At 39.3% G+C, this 20,705-nt stretch overlaps 1 protein-coding gene across 1 annotated transcript in view; it reads left to right on the forward strand.

Annotated features, from left to right (window-relative positions):
• NUP210 (nucleoporin 210) overlaps positions 1–20,705 on the forward strand; it is a 126,027-nt gene that overhangs the window by 101,382 nt on the left and 3,940 nt on the right. The window contains 9 exon segments of the mRNA XM_042451951.1: positions 3,551–3,726; positions 5,428–5,645; positions 6,531–6,667; positions 7,856–7,979; positions 9,213–9,359; positions 12,516–12,766; positions 15,799–16,015; positions 17,817–17,912; positions 18,023–18,103. Coding sequence (XP_042307885.1) covers positions 3,551–3,726; positions 5,428–5,645; positions 6,531–6,667; positions 7,856–7,979; positions 9,213–9,359; positions 12,516–12,766; positions 15,799–16,015; positions 17,817–17,912; positions 18,023–18,103 — 1,447 coding nt within the window.

Consider the following 20,705-nt stretch of genomic DNA (forward strand, 5'->3'; position numbering starts at 1 on the left):
CTGCAAGCCAGATCCTCAAGGACACCAGATAACCACACATGGTCCAGCCTAGCACTACACATCACTATCTCTAAAGCCAAGCTAAATCATAACCCATCCCCCAGCATCCACAGTTACAATACATCTGATAGAATACATCAGGATTCTAACAATTACCCATGTCTTCACTAAATTAAGGGTGGAAATGATGCACCATACCAGATGCTGTTGGACTGTTTTCAGCATTCTTTCACATTGGCTCTGTTGGATAGGTCAACTGAGTCCAGCAACATTCAGAGGCCCCACACTAAACCATACAGTCTCTTGAACTACACCAATCCCAAGGATCTCCCAAACTGAAAGAGAAGATGGAAATTCTGGATACTATCAGGGAATAGTGGAAGCAGCAAACCTGCATTCATTAAAAACAAATTCTGTTCTGCCCACTGGAGAACACAGCTGCTTTGAGGACAATGTTATGAAAGGGCGCCACATTATTAGTTAATTTGTTGTAGTAATGCGGTAATGAGTCAGGATAATAGAATCGTAGAGTTGGAAGAGACCACAAGGGCCATCCAGTCCAACCCCATTCTGCCATGCAGAAAAACCCAATTAAAGCATACCTGACAGATGGCCATCCAGCCTCTGCTTAAAGACCTCCAAAGAAGGAGACTCCACTACACTCCGAGGGAGTTTCTTCCACTGTCAGACAGCCCTTACTGTCAGGAAGTTCCTCCTAATGTTGAGGTGGAATCTCTTTTCCTGCAGCTTGCATCCATTGCTCCGGGTCCTGTTCTCTGGAGCTGCAGAAAACAAGCTTGCTTCCTCCTCAATATGACATCCCTTCAAATATTTAAGCACGGCTATCATATCACCTTCTTTTTTCCAGGCTAAACATCGCCAGCTCCCTAAGTCGTTCCTCATAGGACATGGTTTCCAGACCCTTCACCATTTTAGTCACCCTCCTTTGGATACGTTCCAGTTTCTCAATTTTGAATTGTGATGCCCAGAACTGGACACAGTATTCCAGGTGGTCCCTGACCAAAGCAGAATATAGTGGCACTATTACTTCTCTTGATCTAGACACTATACTTTTATTGATGCAGCCTAAAATTGCATTGGCCTTTTTAGCTGCTGCAACACACTGTTGACTCATGTTCAACTTGTGGTCTACTTGGACTCCTAGATCCCTTTCACATGTAGTCTCGTCCAGCCAGGTGTCCGCCATCATATAGCTGTGCATTTCATTTTTCTGCCCTAAGTGCAGTACTTTACATTTCTCCATGTTGAATTTCATTTTGTTAGTTTTGGCCCAGCTTTCTAGTCTATTCAGGTCATTTTGAATTTTGATCCTGTCCTCTGGAATATTCGCTATTCCTCCTAATTTGGTGTCATCTGCAAATTTGATGAGTATGCTCCCAATTCTGTCATCCAGGTCATTGATAAAGACGTTGAACAGCACTGGCCTCAGGACAGAGCCCTGTGGGACCCCACTGGTCACTTCTCTCCAGGATGAAAAGGAGCCATTGTTGAGCACCCTTTACGTTCGGCCAGTCAACCAATTACAAATCTATGTAACAGTTACCTTGTCTGACCCACATTTTACAAGCTTGTTTGCAAGAATATGGTGGGAAACCTTGTCAAAGGCCTTACTGAAATCAAGATATACTATATCCACAGCATTCTCTTCATCTACCAAGCTGGTAATTTTATCAAAGAAAGAGATCAGATTTGTTTGGCATGACTTGTTTCTCTGAAACCCGTGTTGACTTTTTGTGATTATGGCATTGCCATCTAGATGTTCACAGGCTCTGTTTAATGATCTGCTCTAGAATCTTTCCTAGTATTGAGGTAAGACTAACTGGACAACAATTGTTGGGATCCTCTTTTTTCCCCTTTTTGAAGATGGGAACAACGTTTGCCCTCCTCAAGTCTGCTGGAATTTCTCCTGTTTTCCAGATTATTGCCAATGGCTCCGATATTACATTTGCCAGTTCTTTTAATACCCTTGGATATAGTTCATCTGGTCCTGGAGACTTAAATTCACTTAGATTAACAAGGTATTCCTCTACTATCTCTTTACTTATTCTGTGCTGAAATTCCCCTATTCTGTCCTCTGCTCCATTATCCTCAGGTTGAGCACCCTTTGCCTTTTCTGAGAACACTGAGGCAAAGAAGGTGTTGAGTAATACTGCCTTTTCTCTGTCCCCTGTTAACATTTTGCCATCTTCTCCACGTAGTGGCCCTACCATTTCCTTCTTCTTCCTTTTGCTGCAGACATATCCATATTGTTTATTGTTTTTAACCTCTCTAGCAAGCCTGAGTTCATTCTGCGCTTTAGCTTTTCTGACTTCACCCCTACATGTGTTTGCTATTGGTCTGAATTCCTTTTTTGTGATTTTCCCCTTTTCCCATTTGTTATACATGTTCAGTTTAAAACTTAACTCAGTTGAAAGTTCCTTAGTCATCCATCCTGGTTTCTTGAGACACCTCCCATTTTTTTTCTCACTGGAACTGTTTGAAATTGTGCCTTCAGAATCTCCCTTTTGAGAAACTCCCATCTGTCCTGAACTCCCATCTCTTTTAATATTTCTGACCATGGGATCGCCCTCAATATTTCTCTAAGTTTACTGAAATCCACTCTCCTAAAGTCTAGAATGCGTGTCTGACTATGTCTGGCTTCTCCTTTCCACTGTATAACAAACTCCAGGAGAACATGGTCACTTCCACCTAATGATCCCACCACTTGCTCCCCATTAACCAAGTCATCCTTGTTGGTTAGGATCAGATCTAAAATAGCTGACCCCCTTGTTGCGTTTTCCATCTTTTGGACCATGAAATTGTCTCCAAGGCAAGTGAGGAATTTGCTAGACCTTGAGGATTTGGCTGAGTTTGACTTCCAGGATAGTTGAAGTCACCCATCAGGATAGTTGAAGTCACTACATCTCTCCTTTCTGAATGTGTGATCATCTGTTCTAGAAAGACATCATCCAGTTCCTCCATCTGACTTGGGAGTCTGTAGTAGACTTCGACCATAACATCATTGTTGTTTCTCTCACCTTTAATTTTTACCCAGATGCTCTCCACCTGGCTTCCATGATTGACGTCCTGGATCTCTTCACTGGTGTAAATATCTGACATATAGTGCTATTCCGCCTCCTTTCCTGTTTGGCCTATTTCTCTTAAAAAGATTATACCCCTCTATTTCAACATTCCAATTATGAGATTCATCTCACCAGGTTTCAGTGATGCCTATTATATCATGTTTGCTTTGTTGTACTAGGAGTTCGAGTTTATCTTGCTTATTTCCCATGCTCTGTGCATTAGTGTAGAGACATCGCAGACCATGTGTCCCCTTTACTTGCTGCCTGTGCAAGTTTTTTTACCTCCCACTGCTGGGTCCTTGCACTTTTTTGTCTCCCTCCCCCACGAAACTCAGTTTAAAACCCCTGATCAAATTCTTGACACTGTTGGCAAAGCATAAAATGATATGACCACTTATAAACATCTCCTGCAAGAGGAAAAATAATGGTATATTCTTTTCTTTCCTGTTTCCTTCTATATTATATAGGTGGCTCCTGTTTCTTACTTGCGAATATCCATGAACCCAGTTTTTCACACTCACAGCCATGAAGCATTGATGACATTGCCATTGGGTATGACAGTGACTTTGATGATCCACTTCCATGACAACTTTGGAGATACTTTCCACTCACAAAATTCTGTCCTTGGATTTGCAATAAACAGGTAGTTGATACATGTATAATTTTACAGAGGCTATGGATAGATCAATATGTTGGTTAATTCATCATATTAGGACATGAAACTGATATGTACATTAGACCGACTTTCTAAAGATGCTGAATTAGCAGACTGAGAAACCGAAGAGGATATTGGTAGTGATGGCACTACATTTCATTTCCCTATGCAATTATTTCTATACTTAATTGACAAACTTGTCCATACAGACTGGATCTTCCTAATCCAGGATTCCAAAATCTGAAATATTTCAATAATCCAAACTTTTTTCATGAGTGGCGGAGATAGTGACACCTTTACATGGTTCAGTGTGCACAGACTTTGGTGCATTACAGACCGCCCAAAACGGGCGGTCTTGCGCCACTGCCGGTTGCTGCGTCCGGGAACCACAGCAGCCAAACCGCGTGTGTCTGGGTGCAGCAAGAAAGAAGTGCCAAAATGGCGCTTCTTCCTGCGCCCTGGAAAAGGTGCCGCAAGGCGTGAGGCGGCACTTGCGGCGTGTGACTCCAGACGCTGTGCGTCCGCAATGTTAAAATGGCGGTGCCCATCTGTATGTGGCACCACCATTTTGACATACTCATTACGCACGAGGGGCAAGGGGCATCAGGAAGTGCCGCCCCTCGCACGTAACGACGGCGCCCCATAGGGCCCGTCCGGAACACGCCTTAGTTTCATACACAAACTATTTTAAGTATTGTATAAAGTTACCTTCAGGCAATGTGTATAAGATCTGTATGAACTTAAATGAATTTTATGTTTAGACTTGGGTTCCATCTCCAAGTTATCTCATTTGTTACGTACAGTCGCCCCTTCATTTTTGTGGACTTGAAATCTGCATCTGTCACCTGTGGGAAGCAAACTGAGAGGGACAACATTGGGCATACGCCACCCTTCAAGCCAATGGGGCTTGAATATCAGCGAGTTTCCATTTTTGTGGGAAGGCCCAGAACAGATCCCCTGCAAAGATGGAGGGGAGACTATATATGCAAATACAAATACTCCCCTCCCAAAAAAATCCAAAACACCTGTGGTCCCAAGCATTTCAGATAAGGAAGTCTCAATCTGTTCTGGAAAGCAGAGAAAGTATTGCTTAACTTCCTTGCTTTAAAGTTATGTTCTTTGCAAAAGATAATTTCCAGAGCCTAGAAATTATGCTTTGGGCTTTGCAACTCCCAAATTCCATCAACTGATCTACTGATAGCTATGCTGGTTGGGGGCATTCTGAGAGCTACAGTCCCAGAAAATAACTGTTTCAAAAGCTCTGTTTTGTTCCAAATTCTTTCTTTTTAATAGTTTCTATTCTGAGTGGGATTTCATAGTAATCTTTAACATATTTACTTGGAATAAATATGTAGAACTGATATATAGTTAGACTCCAGTAATTTACAAATTATTCTAATCATACCTATTTATAAATGACTGATATATAATCATGTATATATTTTCTTGGACGTTCTGTGTAAGAAAGCATGGTAAAGAATTGTTAGAAAGATTAGCTTATTAGTAACTGAGTACTACACACATCTGCCTATGCTATTCTAGACATATGTGAGATATATGGCTATCCTGATCTGCTGTCATTTAACTTTGTCAGGAGCCATGATATTCAGAGATATAATGAAGTGTTATATCCAGAAACATAATAAAATCAGGCACCTTTTTTTAAAAAAATGTTATTTTTGTTTACAGAGATGATTTTGTACAGGTTGGGAAAGGAGTCTCCAACAACACTTTGATAATCCGAACAATGAATGTAGGCCTGAGTTTGCTAAAGGTCTGGGATGCAGAGCACAACAATATGGCAGATTATGTGCCTCTTCCTGTGCAATATGCCATCTATCCAGAGCACATAGATATTATCATAGGTGATGTTATTTGCTTAACCTCCTCACTGGTAAATCAAGAAGGTAAGAAATCATTGAATGACAATTGATTTTAGAGTGAATAGAAGAGTCTTCATTGGTGTTAAATTGCCATGAAAACTTTGTACTGTTGTATGCATAGTTCATCTTAAAACAACCAACTGTATTATTCATTATGTTGTTACTATTAAATGTCAATCCCTGTTCTTGCTAACAAGATGAAGTGATTTAATAATCTCCAATATGTATCCATATATAACAAGTTATATCAAAATTATATACCATTTGTTGTGAACTGTGATTTCTATTGATCTTTAAGAGAATATATTTAATTTATTAAATATACATTTAATAAATCGCAGTTTCATTATGTGTATGAAAAAGAATAAACTGACCATGATTTATACTTTGTAGGTCACAAGGCAGAATATGTGATTTAGCCTAAATATTTATTTTATTATATATTGCACTGTTTTTATCCTGCCCTGTATCAATAAATCTCAGGATAGAGTACAGGTAAAATAAAATCTAACAGGTTAAAATAATATTTTAAAAATTTAAGTAGAATAAAAACATATTAAATAAATTTTCAGAATAAAACAACTTAAAAGATTAAAACAGGTTAAAAACCTCATGCATAGCATTTGAGGTTAATCAGAGACTGGCATTATATGATATCTGTATGGTATTCCAATCAGCAGTCAAGCCATTGAGTATATTACAGCAGTCTAATCAGGAATTTACCACTATGGGCACTTTATCTCTATCCAGGAAAAGTCATAGCTAGCATACCAGTCAAAGCTGGTAGAAAGAACTCTGAACTGTCCCTATGCTACATAATGCCCTTATATAGTAGCTCATGCAAATTGGAGCACCAGGGTTTATTATAAATATAAAATTTACTAATAGCCTCTTTCTTTCTTTTTACAGGTTTGTCAGGAATATGGAGTTCTTCTTTGAACAGTATTCTTCAGATTGATCCAAAGACAGGAGTAGGAGTAGCAAGGAATTTTGGAACTGTCACAATATATTATGAGATTCCTGGAGTACTAAAGACATACAGGGAGGTAAGGAACATCTGAAGTCCACTTGAGTGGTTGATATTCTGTGTTGCATGCACTGTCATTCCATACTGTTCTCATTGGCTTCCCAATGCTGTTTATGAAGATCTGTAAGTTTAAAAAGCATCTTGAGATCTGAAGCTCTTTGGCAAAATGATTTTTCCCCTGAATGTTCTACCAATGTATGGTATACCAATACATCTGCAAGCCAAAGTGTATTTTTAGATGAAATGTGTATGTGCCTTCAAGTTGCCTGTTGATTTATGGTGAACTTATGAATTTCAAAGAGTTTTCTTAGGCAAGGACTACTCAGATGTAGTTTTGCCAGTTCCTTCTTCTGAAAAATAGCTTGTAGCACCTGGTATTTATTGGCTGTCTACCATCCAAGTACTAACCAGAGCTTTACCATGCTTAGCTTCCAAGATCAGACAGACAGAATGTCGTGCCTTCAGGGTATCTAGGCTTTTAAATGAAAAACTGAAGTGAGAATCTTTTTAAAAAAATTATCATCATACATCTTCTAGATACCAGCCATCATTAATATCAAAAGTAGCATGTCACCTGGTTTGTTATTTTTTTCATTTATACTTAAGTTTACTCTTATGTCTCTTATATCTTAATAGGTTTCAGTTAAATGGTATTTTGGTATCATCTGTTCTTGATGAAGCAGAATATTTAAATTTATATATTAACTAGAATGAGCAATACTATGTTAGTCTGAAATTACCTTTCTATAAGTATGTCACCAGATCTTATGTGACATGCAAGTTTCTCTTGTCTTAGGCCCAGTACAGATTGGCACAAAGTGCTGGCCTATGGACAGAGTCACAGCAGAGCATTCACACGCTGGATGTCATGACTCCGCTCCCTCACAACATGACGCTGCGCACCGTTCTAGACGGCGCACAACATCATGGTGAGATCCTGACACTGCATCATAAAGCCACGCCGCTGCAGCTGTGATGCCCTTTAGAGGGCGCAAAAAGGAGCTGCATTTTGTGGCTCCTTTTTCCGCCCTCCAGATGCCAGATCAGGGCTGTGGCATGCGGTGGCCACAACCCCAATCCGGCCAGCAAAGGAGCAGCTGCATGCCTCTCCTTAGCGGCTCTTTGTACAGCCCCTTAATGAGTTTTTCATCCAAGTAAGCATGCATGTTATCTTCAATAAGTAATACCATGATCTTTTCCCTTTAAGGTGTCAATTAATGTACCTGAGAGGATTGTAGCAACTCATGTGAGTGGGCTAAAAACAATTTTGCAGGGCACTTCAGCTTCTAAAGTGATCATTAAAATTGGACAGAGAAGTAAAAATATGAAAGGTATACTGATTAACTTCTTTTCTTTTTTTTTAACCAAAAAATCATTTTCATCTGTGGATTTTTTATGTAATATTAATTTTATATGTAAATATTACAACAAATAATGCTGTGTACAATGTATTAAGTATCATTATGAGAAGTTGTCCAAAGAGCTATTTTTAGTATATCTCCAGTTTTAGTAAGCTAAATCAAGGAAGGTTTTAGTGAAGTAGTTTTAGTGGAGCATGGGCATCTTGTGGAAGAAATATCAAAATTCTATTCCAACTACAATAGATTCCACTGATTTAATAATTCCTACCTATTCTAACTCTGCAGTCATATACGTTTGCCAGGAAGGCAGCAATCAAGAAAATATGAGAAGAGGGGTTGCAAAAACATTGTTGAGGTTGCATGTGGCCCCAGGGATACACTTTGTTCACCTAAGGAAAGAAGATTAAACTGGGACTCTGGCCCTTGCAGCCTCTTCCAACTCTTTGATTGAATGATTCTATACACTTTTACATTCTTTTCCCCTTAAATATCCTCATTTAATGGCACCTTTTTATGCTCAGTGGAGAGGAACAATCATCGGTTCCTTCACCCATAGTGAGGCAATTGTTATGTGAGGTGGCCAAACTCATGACCTTTGTGGGGGGATCCTTTAATGTCCCATAAGTTATTGTTTGAGAACATAAGTGTCTTAATTGGAGAGTTTCAGATTGTGACATCAGTAATAGTTTTTGTGATATGACAAATTTATAATGATTTATAAGTAAGTATATTTTAACAAGGAAAATCAGAGGACTTGGCAATTTCTTATATACTGAAAATATTTCCAAGGGAGCTAATGCCCCATTTTGGTCCAGTAATAAATGACACAATTTATCTTCTTGGCTACCTCTGGAAAACACACTAGTGAGACTTCCACAGTATTCTATGCTTAAGGGTTTTCAAAGCCTTCATCCAAAGTTTAAATGAAGTGAAATGCAGTTCAATATGACCTCTCACCTAACAACACTTTACACCTCATTCATTCTCAGTAATGATTGTTGTAAAGCTTTCAGTGTTAAAGTATTTCATCAGTGAGGGAAGTAATTCTGTAAGTCCTTGTGCTCTAATCAACACCTCTCATTTTTTTAAATACTCAAAATCAAAAGAAAATTCCAGGTTTACATGAATTTTCTTACCACAGTGCATTATTGGACTAATGTTTGTTTTTGTGATATTTCATCTCCCTTACTCAATTTTCCTTAGGAGAATGTTCTCCTGCTCAAATTGAAGTAATTGAAGAAATGAAACCTCAGTCTATTATCAGCTGCCAACTTCATTTCAACAATGATATATTTGATCTCCCAGTCTCAGAGGTTTTTACAGCAGAACCTGGGTTTGATGTAGCTTCAGGTGAGATAGAAGTACCACATTGTATTAATTGTTCCATTGCTCACCTGCCAGGAAGCTCAAGCTGATGGGCACAATTTACAGGCAGGGATGAAGGGTGAGGTGTAATGCTGCAGGTGCACACACACTCCTGCAAGATAGTAATAGGCCTTACCTACTCCATAATGATTGTAGTGAGATGCAGAGGGAGATTTGGTGGTGTAGATTGATTCTCTGTTAGGATGATACGATCTCACATGTTTTGAACCACATTACTGTATAGCATTGGTCAATTTAGTCATCTCTACATAAAAGGGAAAGGTGGGGGAGAGAAGGGATTTAGTATCACCTTTAATACTAACTAATTTGTTTTAGCATAAGCATTGGTGGATTTCATTACACTTCTTCAGATGCACTGAAGAAGTCATATCTGGTCTATTTTGTCTGTTAAACATTAATGCTGGGCAAGTTTGATTTAGTCACATTTGGTTTGTTAGGAGGGATTGGTGAGCACCCATGGGCATTTACAAAGTGTTTGGTGGTTTCTGATTCCAGTAGCCTTAGATTAATTGGTAAGGTAGGATCCCTTTGGAATTCTTTCTTCTACCATCCAGAATTCATAGGCAACAAGTCTGGAGTGACATGAAGGTATCCCTACCTGGCATATATGTGTATATTTGGCATCCCCATCCTTTGGGTCTGGTTGGGCTTAAATGTAAAGGTAAAGATATTCCTCATTGACAAGGTTGTCAAGGCATGCCCAACCATAGGAGGGTGGTGCTCATCTCCATTACTAAGCCAAAGAGCCAGCATTGTCAGAGACTACTCTGTGATCATGTGGCCAGCATGACTGCACAGAACACTCTTTACCTTCCCACCAAAGTGGTACCTATTTATTTACTTGCCTTTACATGCTTTCGAACTGCTAGGTTGGCAGAGTCTGGGAGCTCATCCCATCATGCGGCACCCACCACTCAAACTGCCAACCTGCCAATCTTGCAATCAACAGAGTAGGCATCTTAACATGGCTATTTATAATAAAAGTTTTCCTAGAGTATTCCTCTACTGCTTTTGCAGATTATAGTTGTCAGTCTTCCTGCTTATAGGTGGCCGGCCAACCCCTGGTACTGCTGTCTCTCCTCTTCTCTGCCACTTAGTCTCAATGTCCTAGGCTACAGGAATCAGAAACCAGCAATCACTTTATAAGTGCCCATGGATGCTCACCAATCCCTCCTGACAAACCAAATGTGACTGAATCAAACTTAACCAGCATAAAAGTGTCACATTAAATAAGAGACTGAGCAGCCTAAATCAAAATGTTACTCTTGGGTAGACCCACTGGATCAATAAGAATTTGGGAAAGCCATAACTTATGTTAGTCCCATTGATTGAATGGTCCAGCTCTAACTATTTAGTCTGGTGAATTTCGTTAGTTCCATTTTGAATGTGTCAATGTTATTGCCACATCTTGTGGTAGCAATGTATAAGTACTTAATTGTATGTTACAATTTATTTTTAACTGTTCTGAATCTACTGACAGTCAATTTCATTGGGTCATTCAAATTCTATTATTACATTACAATCCTTAAATCTCCTTCATAATGATGTAGAAACTATGTAGAGACTGAGGATTTTGTTTGTATAAATCAAATATTTCAATTGTTTTTTGTGGGATTTTGGGGCTATCTGGCCATGTTCGAGAAGAGTTTATTCCTGACATTTTGCCAGCATCTCTGGCTAGCATCTTCAAAGAATGCATTCTCTGAAGATGCCAGCCACAGATGCTGGCAAAATGTCAGGAATAAACTCTTCTAGAACATGGCCAGATAGCTATTACCTTCCCACTGAACTGGTATCTATTCATCTACCAGTACTTGCATTTGCATGCTTTCAAAATGCTAGGTTGGCAGAAGCTGGGACTAGTGAAAGGAGCTCAGCACATCATGCATTACTCAGGCCTTGAACTGCCAACCTTCTGACTTTATGATCATCAGAACTGGCATCTTAACCACTAAGCCACTGCATCCCCTGTAGACTAATATAAATAATAAATAATAATATAATAAACTGGTAGATAAGTAATAATAATACATAGATGCAGATATGGCAAGAAAGCTTGATGATGATATGATGATGGTAGTGGTGATGATCATGATGATTAGGCTTGGCTAGAATTGCTGTGTTAAAGATAACACAACAACTGTTCTTTCTAGCAATTCCAATCATCATCATAATCACCACCATCATCAAGCTTGCTTGACATAGCTGTAGTAAACTGGTGGTACTAAATTTGGTTGTCAGTATCAGTAAACACTCTCCTATCTCAGTGCTACAGACCATGACAAGGGTCCAAAACACAGCAGAAATAATCCAATTTGAGACCTCTTTAACTACCCTGGCTCAGTGCTAGGGAACCCTGGGAGTTTGTGGCACTGGAGCTCTCTGACAGAGAAGGCTAAATGTCTCACAAAATGACAAATCCCAGAATTCCCTAGCATTGAGACAGGACAGTTAAAGAAGATTATTTCTGTTGTGTGCTTTGGACCAAAGTTGTACCTGGCAAAGGTATTCACCTGAGGAAGTAGTTTACAGCAATGCATCTGCAGGAATTTGATGGAGGGTGTCATAAGCCAGAAGAGTGAGCCCTTTCTCCATAGATTCAATCACCCATGGCTTGAAAATATTTTAAAAATACATACATTCCAAAAAGTAAGCCTTGATTTTGCCATTTTATATACAGGATACCATTTTACTATGCCATTATATATAATGGGACTTGAGTATCCATGGGTCTTAGTATCCACAGGTAGGAGTGGAGGGTCCTGGAACCAAACCCCAGCTGATACCAAACGATCACTTTACTGTATTTGTGTCCATTGGCTACAACTGGTTTGTCTCTTTTTTCTTTTCTGCAAACTTGCAATGGGCTGCTGCATGTAGCTTGGGGACTAGCACTAGTCCATAGCCCACCCCTTTTAAATAGTGCTGGCTTAGACGGCTGGTAATTCTAAACATGGCATTGATTGTGGTGATTTCACACTCAGGCTCTCCTACTGGCATTAATAGGACATCTTTCTGAATGCTTATATTGGTGGGCAAAACATTCAACTGCATATCATCTAGACAACTAAGAAGGTGGGAAGAAGCTATTAACATTCAAATGGGCTTTGTGTTTTTTAGGACACTATACTTGTTCCATCACAGTACAGAAACTTACTGACAAACAGCTAAAGCAACTCAGCATGAGCAAAACCACTATCATTGTTACAGCTTCAGTCCTGGACAACCATTTCTCCATGGAGCAGATCAGCACTGAAGTGCCATTTAATTCAGGATTTTTTGCTAATCAGACTGAAATTATCCTAAGTAATCATTACACAAGTTCTGATGTGAAGATCTTTGGAGCCATTGAGATTCTCGAGAATCTTGAAGTGAGTAATGACAAGTATTTACTCTTAACATGGAGCCATCACTAGAAAATGTTGATACTCTCCAGTCTAATCAATATGATAATATGAGCCGAGACAAGAGAAAATCAAAGCAAACTGGATTTCTGCCAAGTATAAAAACTTGTACAAAAGTAAAAAGACATTATCTCATTCATACTGCCAGTCTTTGTACATAAAGTTTAAAATAAAATTGCAAGTACTTTGAGATGTTTTCTATTCACTAGAGAGGGCACTGAAATAAGAGCAAAGCAGTTGTTAAGATGGATAGATTCAGGATTTCATCTACACTACAGCATGCATACATATATCTCACAAGCTTGCTATTTTACTGGATGATTTTAGGCCTCCTACCACAACTTTGTCTTCAGTTAATTATATTAGCAAGCTAAAAAAATATAACATTAATTAATTTATTTTCTTTAAATGTACCCATGAGTATAAAGTAGACATTCAAACATTTGTTAGGGGAAACAAATATTCAGACTTCCATTCAGTTTCATGAACCTGGCAAAAATTATCATTGCCATTTTAGCTCAGCAATTCAGCTGCAGAATAATAGAGAAAAGTGAGAGTTTTCAGCATGCTGGGACAAAACAGGGATATGATACCTGAAGAAAGAGAGGAGGGAGGGAGGAAAAGAGAGAATGGCCTGTTACAGATTGCCAAAATAAAGCTGCTTCGGGCCTTGTTGGAGGTATGCTATTTTAAATGATGCATGGGTCCTAAGAGTCTGGAAGTCATGCCAAAGCCATACTACATTCCTAAGTACTGGAGTACAGCTTTGGTGCAGCTTCCGGATTCTTCTGATGCATGCATCATTTAAACAGCATACTTTCAAAGAGACCTGAAGCAGCTTTATTTTGGCAGTCTATAACAGGCCAATGTCATCCTACATCGTAGTCATTAGTCACATGTACACATTAGTCACCACAATTGAACTATGAAACTAGTTAAACCAAATGACAAAGTAAATCAGGCTGGTTTGTACCTGTCTTAAATCAGAGTGACCCAGTGTGGGGCTGGCATGGAATGACACAGTCCAAAGCACTTTAAACTAATCCAAATACACAAATGTTTAAAAAATAAGCAAGGAGAAAAGTAGAAAGTGTGTTTTCAACATAAACACTAAGGTGGTACGATGTGGAAGGGGGAAAAGGAAATTAAGGTTTGATAATTGGTATAGTTGGCTCTCTTCTCCCATGGGCTTGCCATTCATGGAGTGGATGACCCCACCCCATTCTCCAAATTGGCAGCATGTGTACACAATCGCGCCAACACGGTTGCGCACATATAATGCCACCACTGAGAACAACAGGGCTAGAACTCACATGGATTTTGCTATCTGTAGAAAGGGGATCTAAAACAGACCCCCCGTGAATACAAAGAACCGACTGTACCTCTATCATGCAATGTAAGACAAGAATTTCACTACCACTCTCCACCCATACTGCTTATGGGGAGGGACTCTGAATTTATATGCAGTTATAAAGCCAGTTATTTCCATCTCTTCATTCATTTACTGACTGTAATAGTATTAGTAGCATATCATGGAAGAGCTGGGGTAAGGAGTGGGTAGTTTCCTATTGTCTTGTCTAATATCCTAAGTTAACTTGTTAGTTGGTCTGTTTTCTAGTTTCTGTGTGTTCTAGCTGGCAAAACCTATTATTCCCAAACCAACCCACTGGTCTGGGACCAGTTTGCCATAGTAACAAATCTCAGGATTGCTGTCTGCCTCCACTGCAAGCTACAAATGAAAAGGCAGCACCAGCAGCCTACTCAAGCAGTTTAAGAGGTAGCACCAAGTACTCTTGTTGAAGACAGAGGCAGAAAAGTCCTAGCATCCAGGAGTAGTGTGAAGACTTGTGAGGCAGGACCAAAAAGTACTAAATCTCCTAAAAGCAGAAGCAAGTAGTCTGTCCTCCCCTGTTGGGCTTAGACTGGCAGCTGTGGAAGAGATGAGGCAAAGGAACTGTGGTGCCGTGAAAGGAAAATTTCCAATGTCAGCTCAGATCACCAAATGCATGAAGGAAGATCAAAGGGATTTGTCAGGTGTCTCTCAACAGTTGGAACTGCTGTTAAAGTATCTTGTCATCACCCCCTATTCCTTTATGCTGCATGTTTGAATCTCAGTGATTGGACTGGTGATAGCAGAAAACAACAGTACCTTCTCCTCAAGTTATTTGTTGTTTCATTCATATGTTTGATCTTAGCTAAATGTTAACAGATACAGCTGACTGATGCTCTAGGGAGAGAGTGCAAAAAGAAAAGTAGCATGAATTGCCAAAACTGCTGTAGAAGACTTCTATCAGAATAAGATTACATAAATTACCAAGACTGAGCAGTCAACAGCTTTTTAACATTGTTTGTATTTTCTAAAAGTAGCAACCTTAACAAGTGCCCATCTTAGTGTTTATTTATTTGAAATTTGGCTGGAGTGAACCTTTCTTTAGTGTGATCTGCAAAAAAATTTAAAAGTTGTAGTCATTCGCTTTCCCAATGCAAGTCAGTGGGGGGAGACTCACAGTCTGGATTCCTGAATCTATTTTGATTCATAGTCCAGATTGGAACAATTTGGATCTAGATGAATTTAGGCTCAAATCTGAATCCCCAGTCTGGACTCTGAACTAAATCAAAAGGTCAGTGTACTGTTCTATTAATTACAATACTCTAGGGCATCAAAATACAGAAATTCAAAAATAATATAATAAGACCATTTGCATCCAGGTTGTTATGAAGAGAGAGTGGACACTGAGCAGTTGTTGCAACATCCATGCAAATCCAGAGGTGTGGCATCAAAAGAGAAAGGAGAATTTGCACTGAAGCATCCAGATATATCAGTCTTATTTTATCAAGTGTCAGGCAGGAGCTCATACAGTGGAACCAGAGATAGAATGGGGGCTTTAGTGCCATTTTTATCTATCAGTTCAGGAAGAAAGTTTTATCTATACTGTATACTCAGGAAGAAATGTATATTAGATGCTTTTGGTACATAATCCAGATATCTCATTTTACAGGTGAAATCTGGCTCGCCAGTTGTGGTGGCATTAGAGAAGGAGAAATCCTATGGATTGCCCAGTTATGTAACATATACTGTTGCATTATCAGACCCCAGGCTCACAAGCAGAGGGTCTTTATCTACTACGCTTACTGTATCCAGCACAGTGACTGACCAATCTATCACTATCCCAGTGACAATTATCTATGTGTCTGACAGGATTCCATCTTTGAGACGTAAGTTTCTCTTTCTCTATGTTCTTTTGTTAACATTTAAAATATTCTTTTAGATTTTGGCATCTTTAGGATAGCATTCACGTTCTAATGAATGTGTGTAGTTTTATAATGTGCTAACATGTTTGTTTGCTTGTTTGTTTGTTTTATATGATGTCTTTCACCTGGAAAGAGACCCAAGGCAGCTCACAGATAAAATAGACTTTAATGACTTTAAAATAAAAAAAAACATTTAAAAGCATTTTTCTAAAATGGTATAAAAGTCACATAAATCATACAAAAGTTAAAAACATAAAAAGCCCATGCGCCCCAGATAAAAGCCTCCCCTAGGAGTATATATTAAAAGCTTTCTTGATGCCTGCCGGCGAAAGGAAATCGGGGAGGAGGCCAGCCTAGCCTCCCTTGGAAAGGAATTCCAGAGGGTGGGAGCAGCCACCAAGAAGGCTCTATTTCATGTTTTCACCAAGCTTTACCCCATAGATCTTAGGACCCTTGCATGTTCATGTGGGGAGATGCAGTCTTTCAGACTGTGTGGACCTAAGCCATCTAGGACTTTATAGGTCATGACAAGCACTTTGAATTGTGCCCAGAAACCATTTCAATAAAAGTTTTATTCTCTCTATAATTGGCCCCAGTCAGCATTCTGGCCACCACATTTTGAACCTGCTGAAGTTTCTGAACAGTTTCCAAAAGCAGCCCTACATACAGTGCATTACAATAGTCAAAATGGAATGTAATAAGGCATATGTCATCGTAGCCGCATCTGACGTCTCAAGGAAAGGGCACAGCTGGCATACTAGTTTTAGCTGTGCAAATTCATTCTAGGTCACTGCTGAAATCTGGGCATTTAAGTTTCAGAGTTGCTTGGGCATCAGGGTTGAGTCCAAGAGAACACCCAATCTACGAACCTGAGATTTCAGGGAGAGTGTAACCCCCTCCACACAGGCAAAATCACTATTCCCTGATCTGCCTTTCAATTGACCAGGAGCACCTGTGCCTTATCCTGGATTAAGCTTCAGTTTGTCCTCATCCAGTCCATTACTGACAGCAAATGTTGGTTCAGTACAGCGATAGCTTCCTTGGAGTTGGGTGGAAAGGAGAGATATAGTTGGGTGTCATCTGTGTATTGGTGACACCACACCCCAAAACACTGGATGACTTCTCCCAGTGGTTTCATATAGATGTTAAATAACATGGGAGACGAAACAGAACCCTATGGGGCTCCACAGGCCAGTGGTCAAGGAGATGAATAAGAGTCCACCTTCTGAATTTACCCCTCCAAGAAAGACCAGAACCATTATGGAACAGTGTCCCCACATCCCATCTCAGAGGAGCAGCCCAGAAGTGTACTATGGTGGATGGTATTGAAAGCTGCCATGAGTTCCAGCAGGACCGACAGGGACACACTCTCTCTGTCCAGTTCCCTGTGTAGATCCATCTACAAAGGCAACCAAAGCTGTCTCCATCCCATAGCCAGACCTGAAGCCAAACTAGAGATTTTTAAGCAAAGGCTGGATGGTACTTTGGGGGTACTTTGTCAAGGGTACTTTGATTGTGTATTCCTACATGGCAGGGGGTTGGACTTGAATACAGTGGCATTCTTTGTATTCCTTGCCTTAAAAACCCTATGAAATTCCTAGGTTCTCTTTAGCCAACAGGCACTGCAAACACACAGTGGCTAAAATAAACATTCAGAGCAGACAGTAGCAAGTTGTAAGGAAAGTTTCTGCTTACATTTCATTTGATTAATTAGTAAGTGCTTTGAAATCATTGATAACATTGTTTTACCTTTTCATTTTCTCAGATGGACCAGGTGTATTCCAGTATTTCCTTGACTCCTATCAAGCCATGTTTTTTACTCTTTTTGCTCTGTTAGCAGGGATGGCAGTTATGATCATAGGTAAGAATGCTATGTGAAACGGGGGGAAATTCTGTCTAGATTTTTCAGAATTAGTAACCATAATTTTAAATGAATATCAATGCTGTAATTTCCTCTGTAATGTCTTTCAGTGCATTATGCTATATTCTCACCAAAAGAACAGCAAACCCATCCAGCTTTCATCCCAAGGACAAGTCCTCAGCACAGACAATGTAAGCAGATATTAGCCATAGTTTTTTTGTGGGTTTTTCAGACTACGTGGCCATGTTGTAGATGAGTTTGTTTCTGACGTTTCACCAGCATCTGTGGCTGGCATCTTCAGAGAATGCTGGCATGAAATTGAGATATTAGTCAATTTAAAATACAACAAACTTTTAATATATTTTTTAATAAATGATATTGTGGGTCTCTTGTTCAGAGATGATCCCCTGAGTTAAGTGGCACTACATAGTTACGTATCCATTTTATCTCAAGGGGATTACCCACAACCTAAATGTAAATCCACAGAACTGTTTTTGATCCACCTCAAATACCCCTGAAACCACATCATAAACATACATTGCAAGTCTGAATTTTATCATAAGGGAAGAAAAACATTTAAATCAATTTTTGCTTGCTTTAATTGTCTTGCAGTGTTTCACTGAAGTTTGGATGCGAACTACTAAAGCAACAAAATGCTCGTGTTAAATGGGCTTATCTTCATTGACCGCTAAATTTGTAGAGGATAGCCTACAGATTTGACCCCCAAGCCTACCTGTATTGCCTGCCATATGCCATATTCTATGCACTGTCTTGTTAGTTACATGTAGCTCCTCTGGCTTCATAGGAGTGAATCGTCATGATCACTCCATAGCAAGAAAATAATAGAATTGGATGAGTAAGCCAAGTCCTCTCTTTGTGTTAATTGTACAGTTTTCCTATAAAGTCAACAAGCTCATGGTGAGATGTTTTGATACTTTTCTTTCTTTAACAGTGGAAAGAAACAGAGGCTGATGATTAATACAAGTATTTTTTTTCCCCTAAAAGGAATAGTTCATGGTAATTTCCACCCCCTTATCACATGATTGGTGAATCATTGTATAATATTGATATTTAAAAACTGATTCACAATTTCCCCAATCTCAAAGTGCATGCATAAATCATCAGTGCAAATTGTTATCAGGTTAGGGTTCCTAAGATACATTTTTTAAAAATCTGTCAATTCCATACAAACACAGTTTCTTATGCTTTTTCTTCCCCATTTCCATTGCCTACCTTTCTCTCTGTCATCATGGGTGAGCAGAGCTCTGTATTCTATTGCAATCTGGGAATTGTGAAACTGGAAAATAACCCCAGGGTAGGCAAGGGCTGGATCAACTATTATTTACTTTACTTCATTGTCACTGCATTTTAAGGCAAAGACTAGCTACTGGGGTGGCTACTCCAGTGCTGAGACAAGATTCAGTTGAAAACCTGAACCTTTTAGGCCCATAGTGGAAATATTGGCCATCACCATGTTGTTAAACAGCATCTCTCAGACTTCCTTGTCATTCGCTATGCTGGCAACTGGTAGTTGCAGACCACCAAAATACCTGGAGGGCAGGTTCTCACCCCAGGTTTAATAGCGTATTCACTGCTTTCAAGTAAATACATGGACATCTATCTTGTTTTTTCTCTTCCCATTCTTGAGGCATGCTGATTCTAAGAACTGTGCTGCTTCCTAAAGTTGTATGATGGAAGAGTGTAAAAACCAAAGCTATAGCCATAGAATATGCAAGACAGCAGCACAGACTACAGTGACCTCCTACTGCAGTTTCTGTTATCTTTCCCCATTGACTGTGCTGGCTAGGGCTGATGGGAGTTGTAGGCCAAAACCATGAATAGGACCACAGTTGCCCACCTCTGAAACAAGTCATCATCTAGAATTTCGAGAATATATCCTGAATCTTCACTAATTCCTTAAAATTTAATCTTCAGCTTACCTCCTTGTTAGAGGTTTGCTATGCTTGCATTGCAAAACACAATGTGCATAAAAGATTTTTCATATGTAAAAAATATTCCCCTGTATTGATTTATGTGCACTTTGCACATAACCACCTTGTGAAGTTTTGCAATCATAATAGTTCTCAAGGCAGTTGTTTAGTTTTAAATTTTGCATCCTAATTATAGTTCAAACCCAGCCTCTCAAGCTCACATTGTATGAAAAAATGTCATTATTTTAAAACAAAACTGCAAGCTTACAACCTTACGCATCTCCCATATAGAGGACATTTGATTAAGAATATATTTTATTAAGATTTTTTTTAAATCACTTGCTCTTTCTTCTTTAATGGCATTCTTTTCCTACCTCACATGAAGGGGAAAACCTTAACTTTCACCGACACCCACTTTAAAAAATTCCCAAATCTTTGCTCACTGCTCTATCCTCTGACAGTGAAAACTGGAGAATGAAAACTTTGCATATAAAATAATTAGCAGATATTTATACCTGATAGGCAAAAATGCAGAGAGAGGTTTAGAAGTGTGAATCCATGATAAGCAATCTGTTGTTCTGTAGTTACTGCCATAAATTATCCTGCAGTTTAGGACTTTGTGGAAATCCAGATGGGAGTCATCTTTCACCTTCAGGTTTGCTTGTATTTGGGAAATGTCATTTCCCCTTCATTTAGTCCATGGTCCTTCACGTAGCTGGTGGTATCAAAAAGAAAAAATTGTTGATGTCCCTATAATTGTATGCGTCCCAACCATGTTTTCAAAGAGATTGTATTCCTCCTCCCCCTAACCCTTTCTCTACACCTGTTTTCCATTGAGTTTTGAGATTCCAATTTAATTTTT

Source organism: Sceloporus undulatus, chromosome 2 (assembly GCF_019175285.1).
Source record: "Sceloporus undulatus isolate JIND9_A2432 ecotype Alabama chromosome 2, SceUnd_v1.1, whole genome shotgun sequence".
Lineage (NCBI taxonomy): Eukaryota > Metazoa > Chordata > Lepidosauria > Squamata > Phrynosomatidae > Sceloporus > Sceloporus undulatus.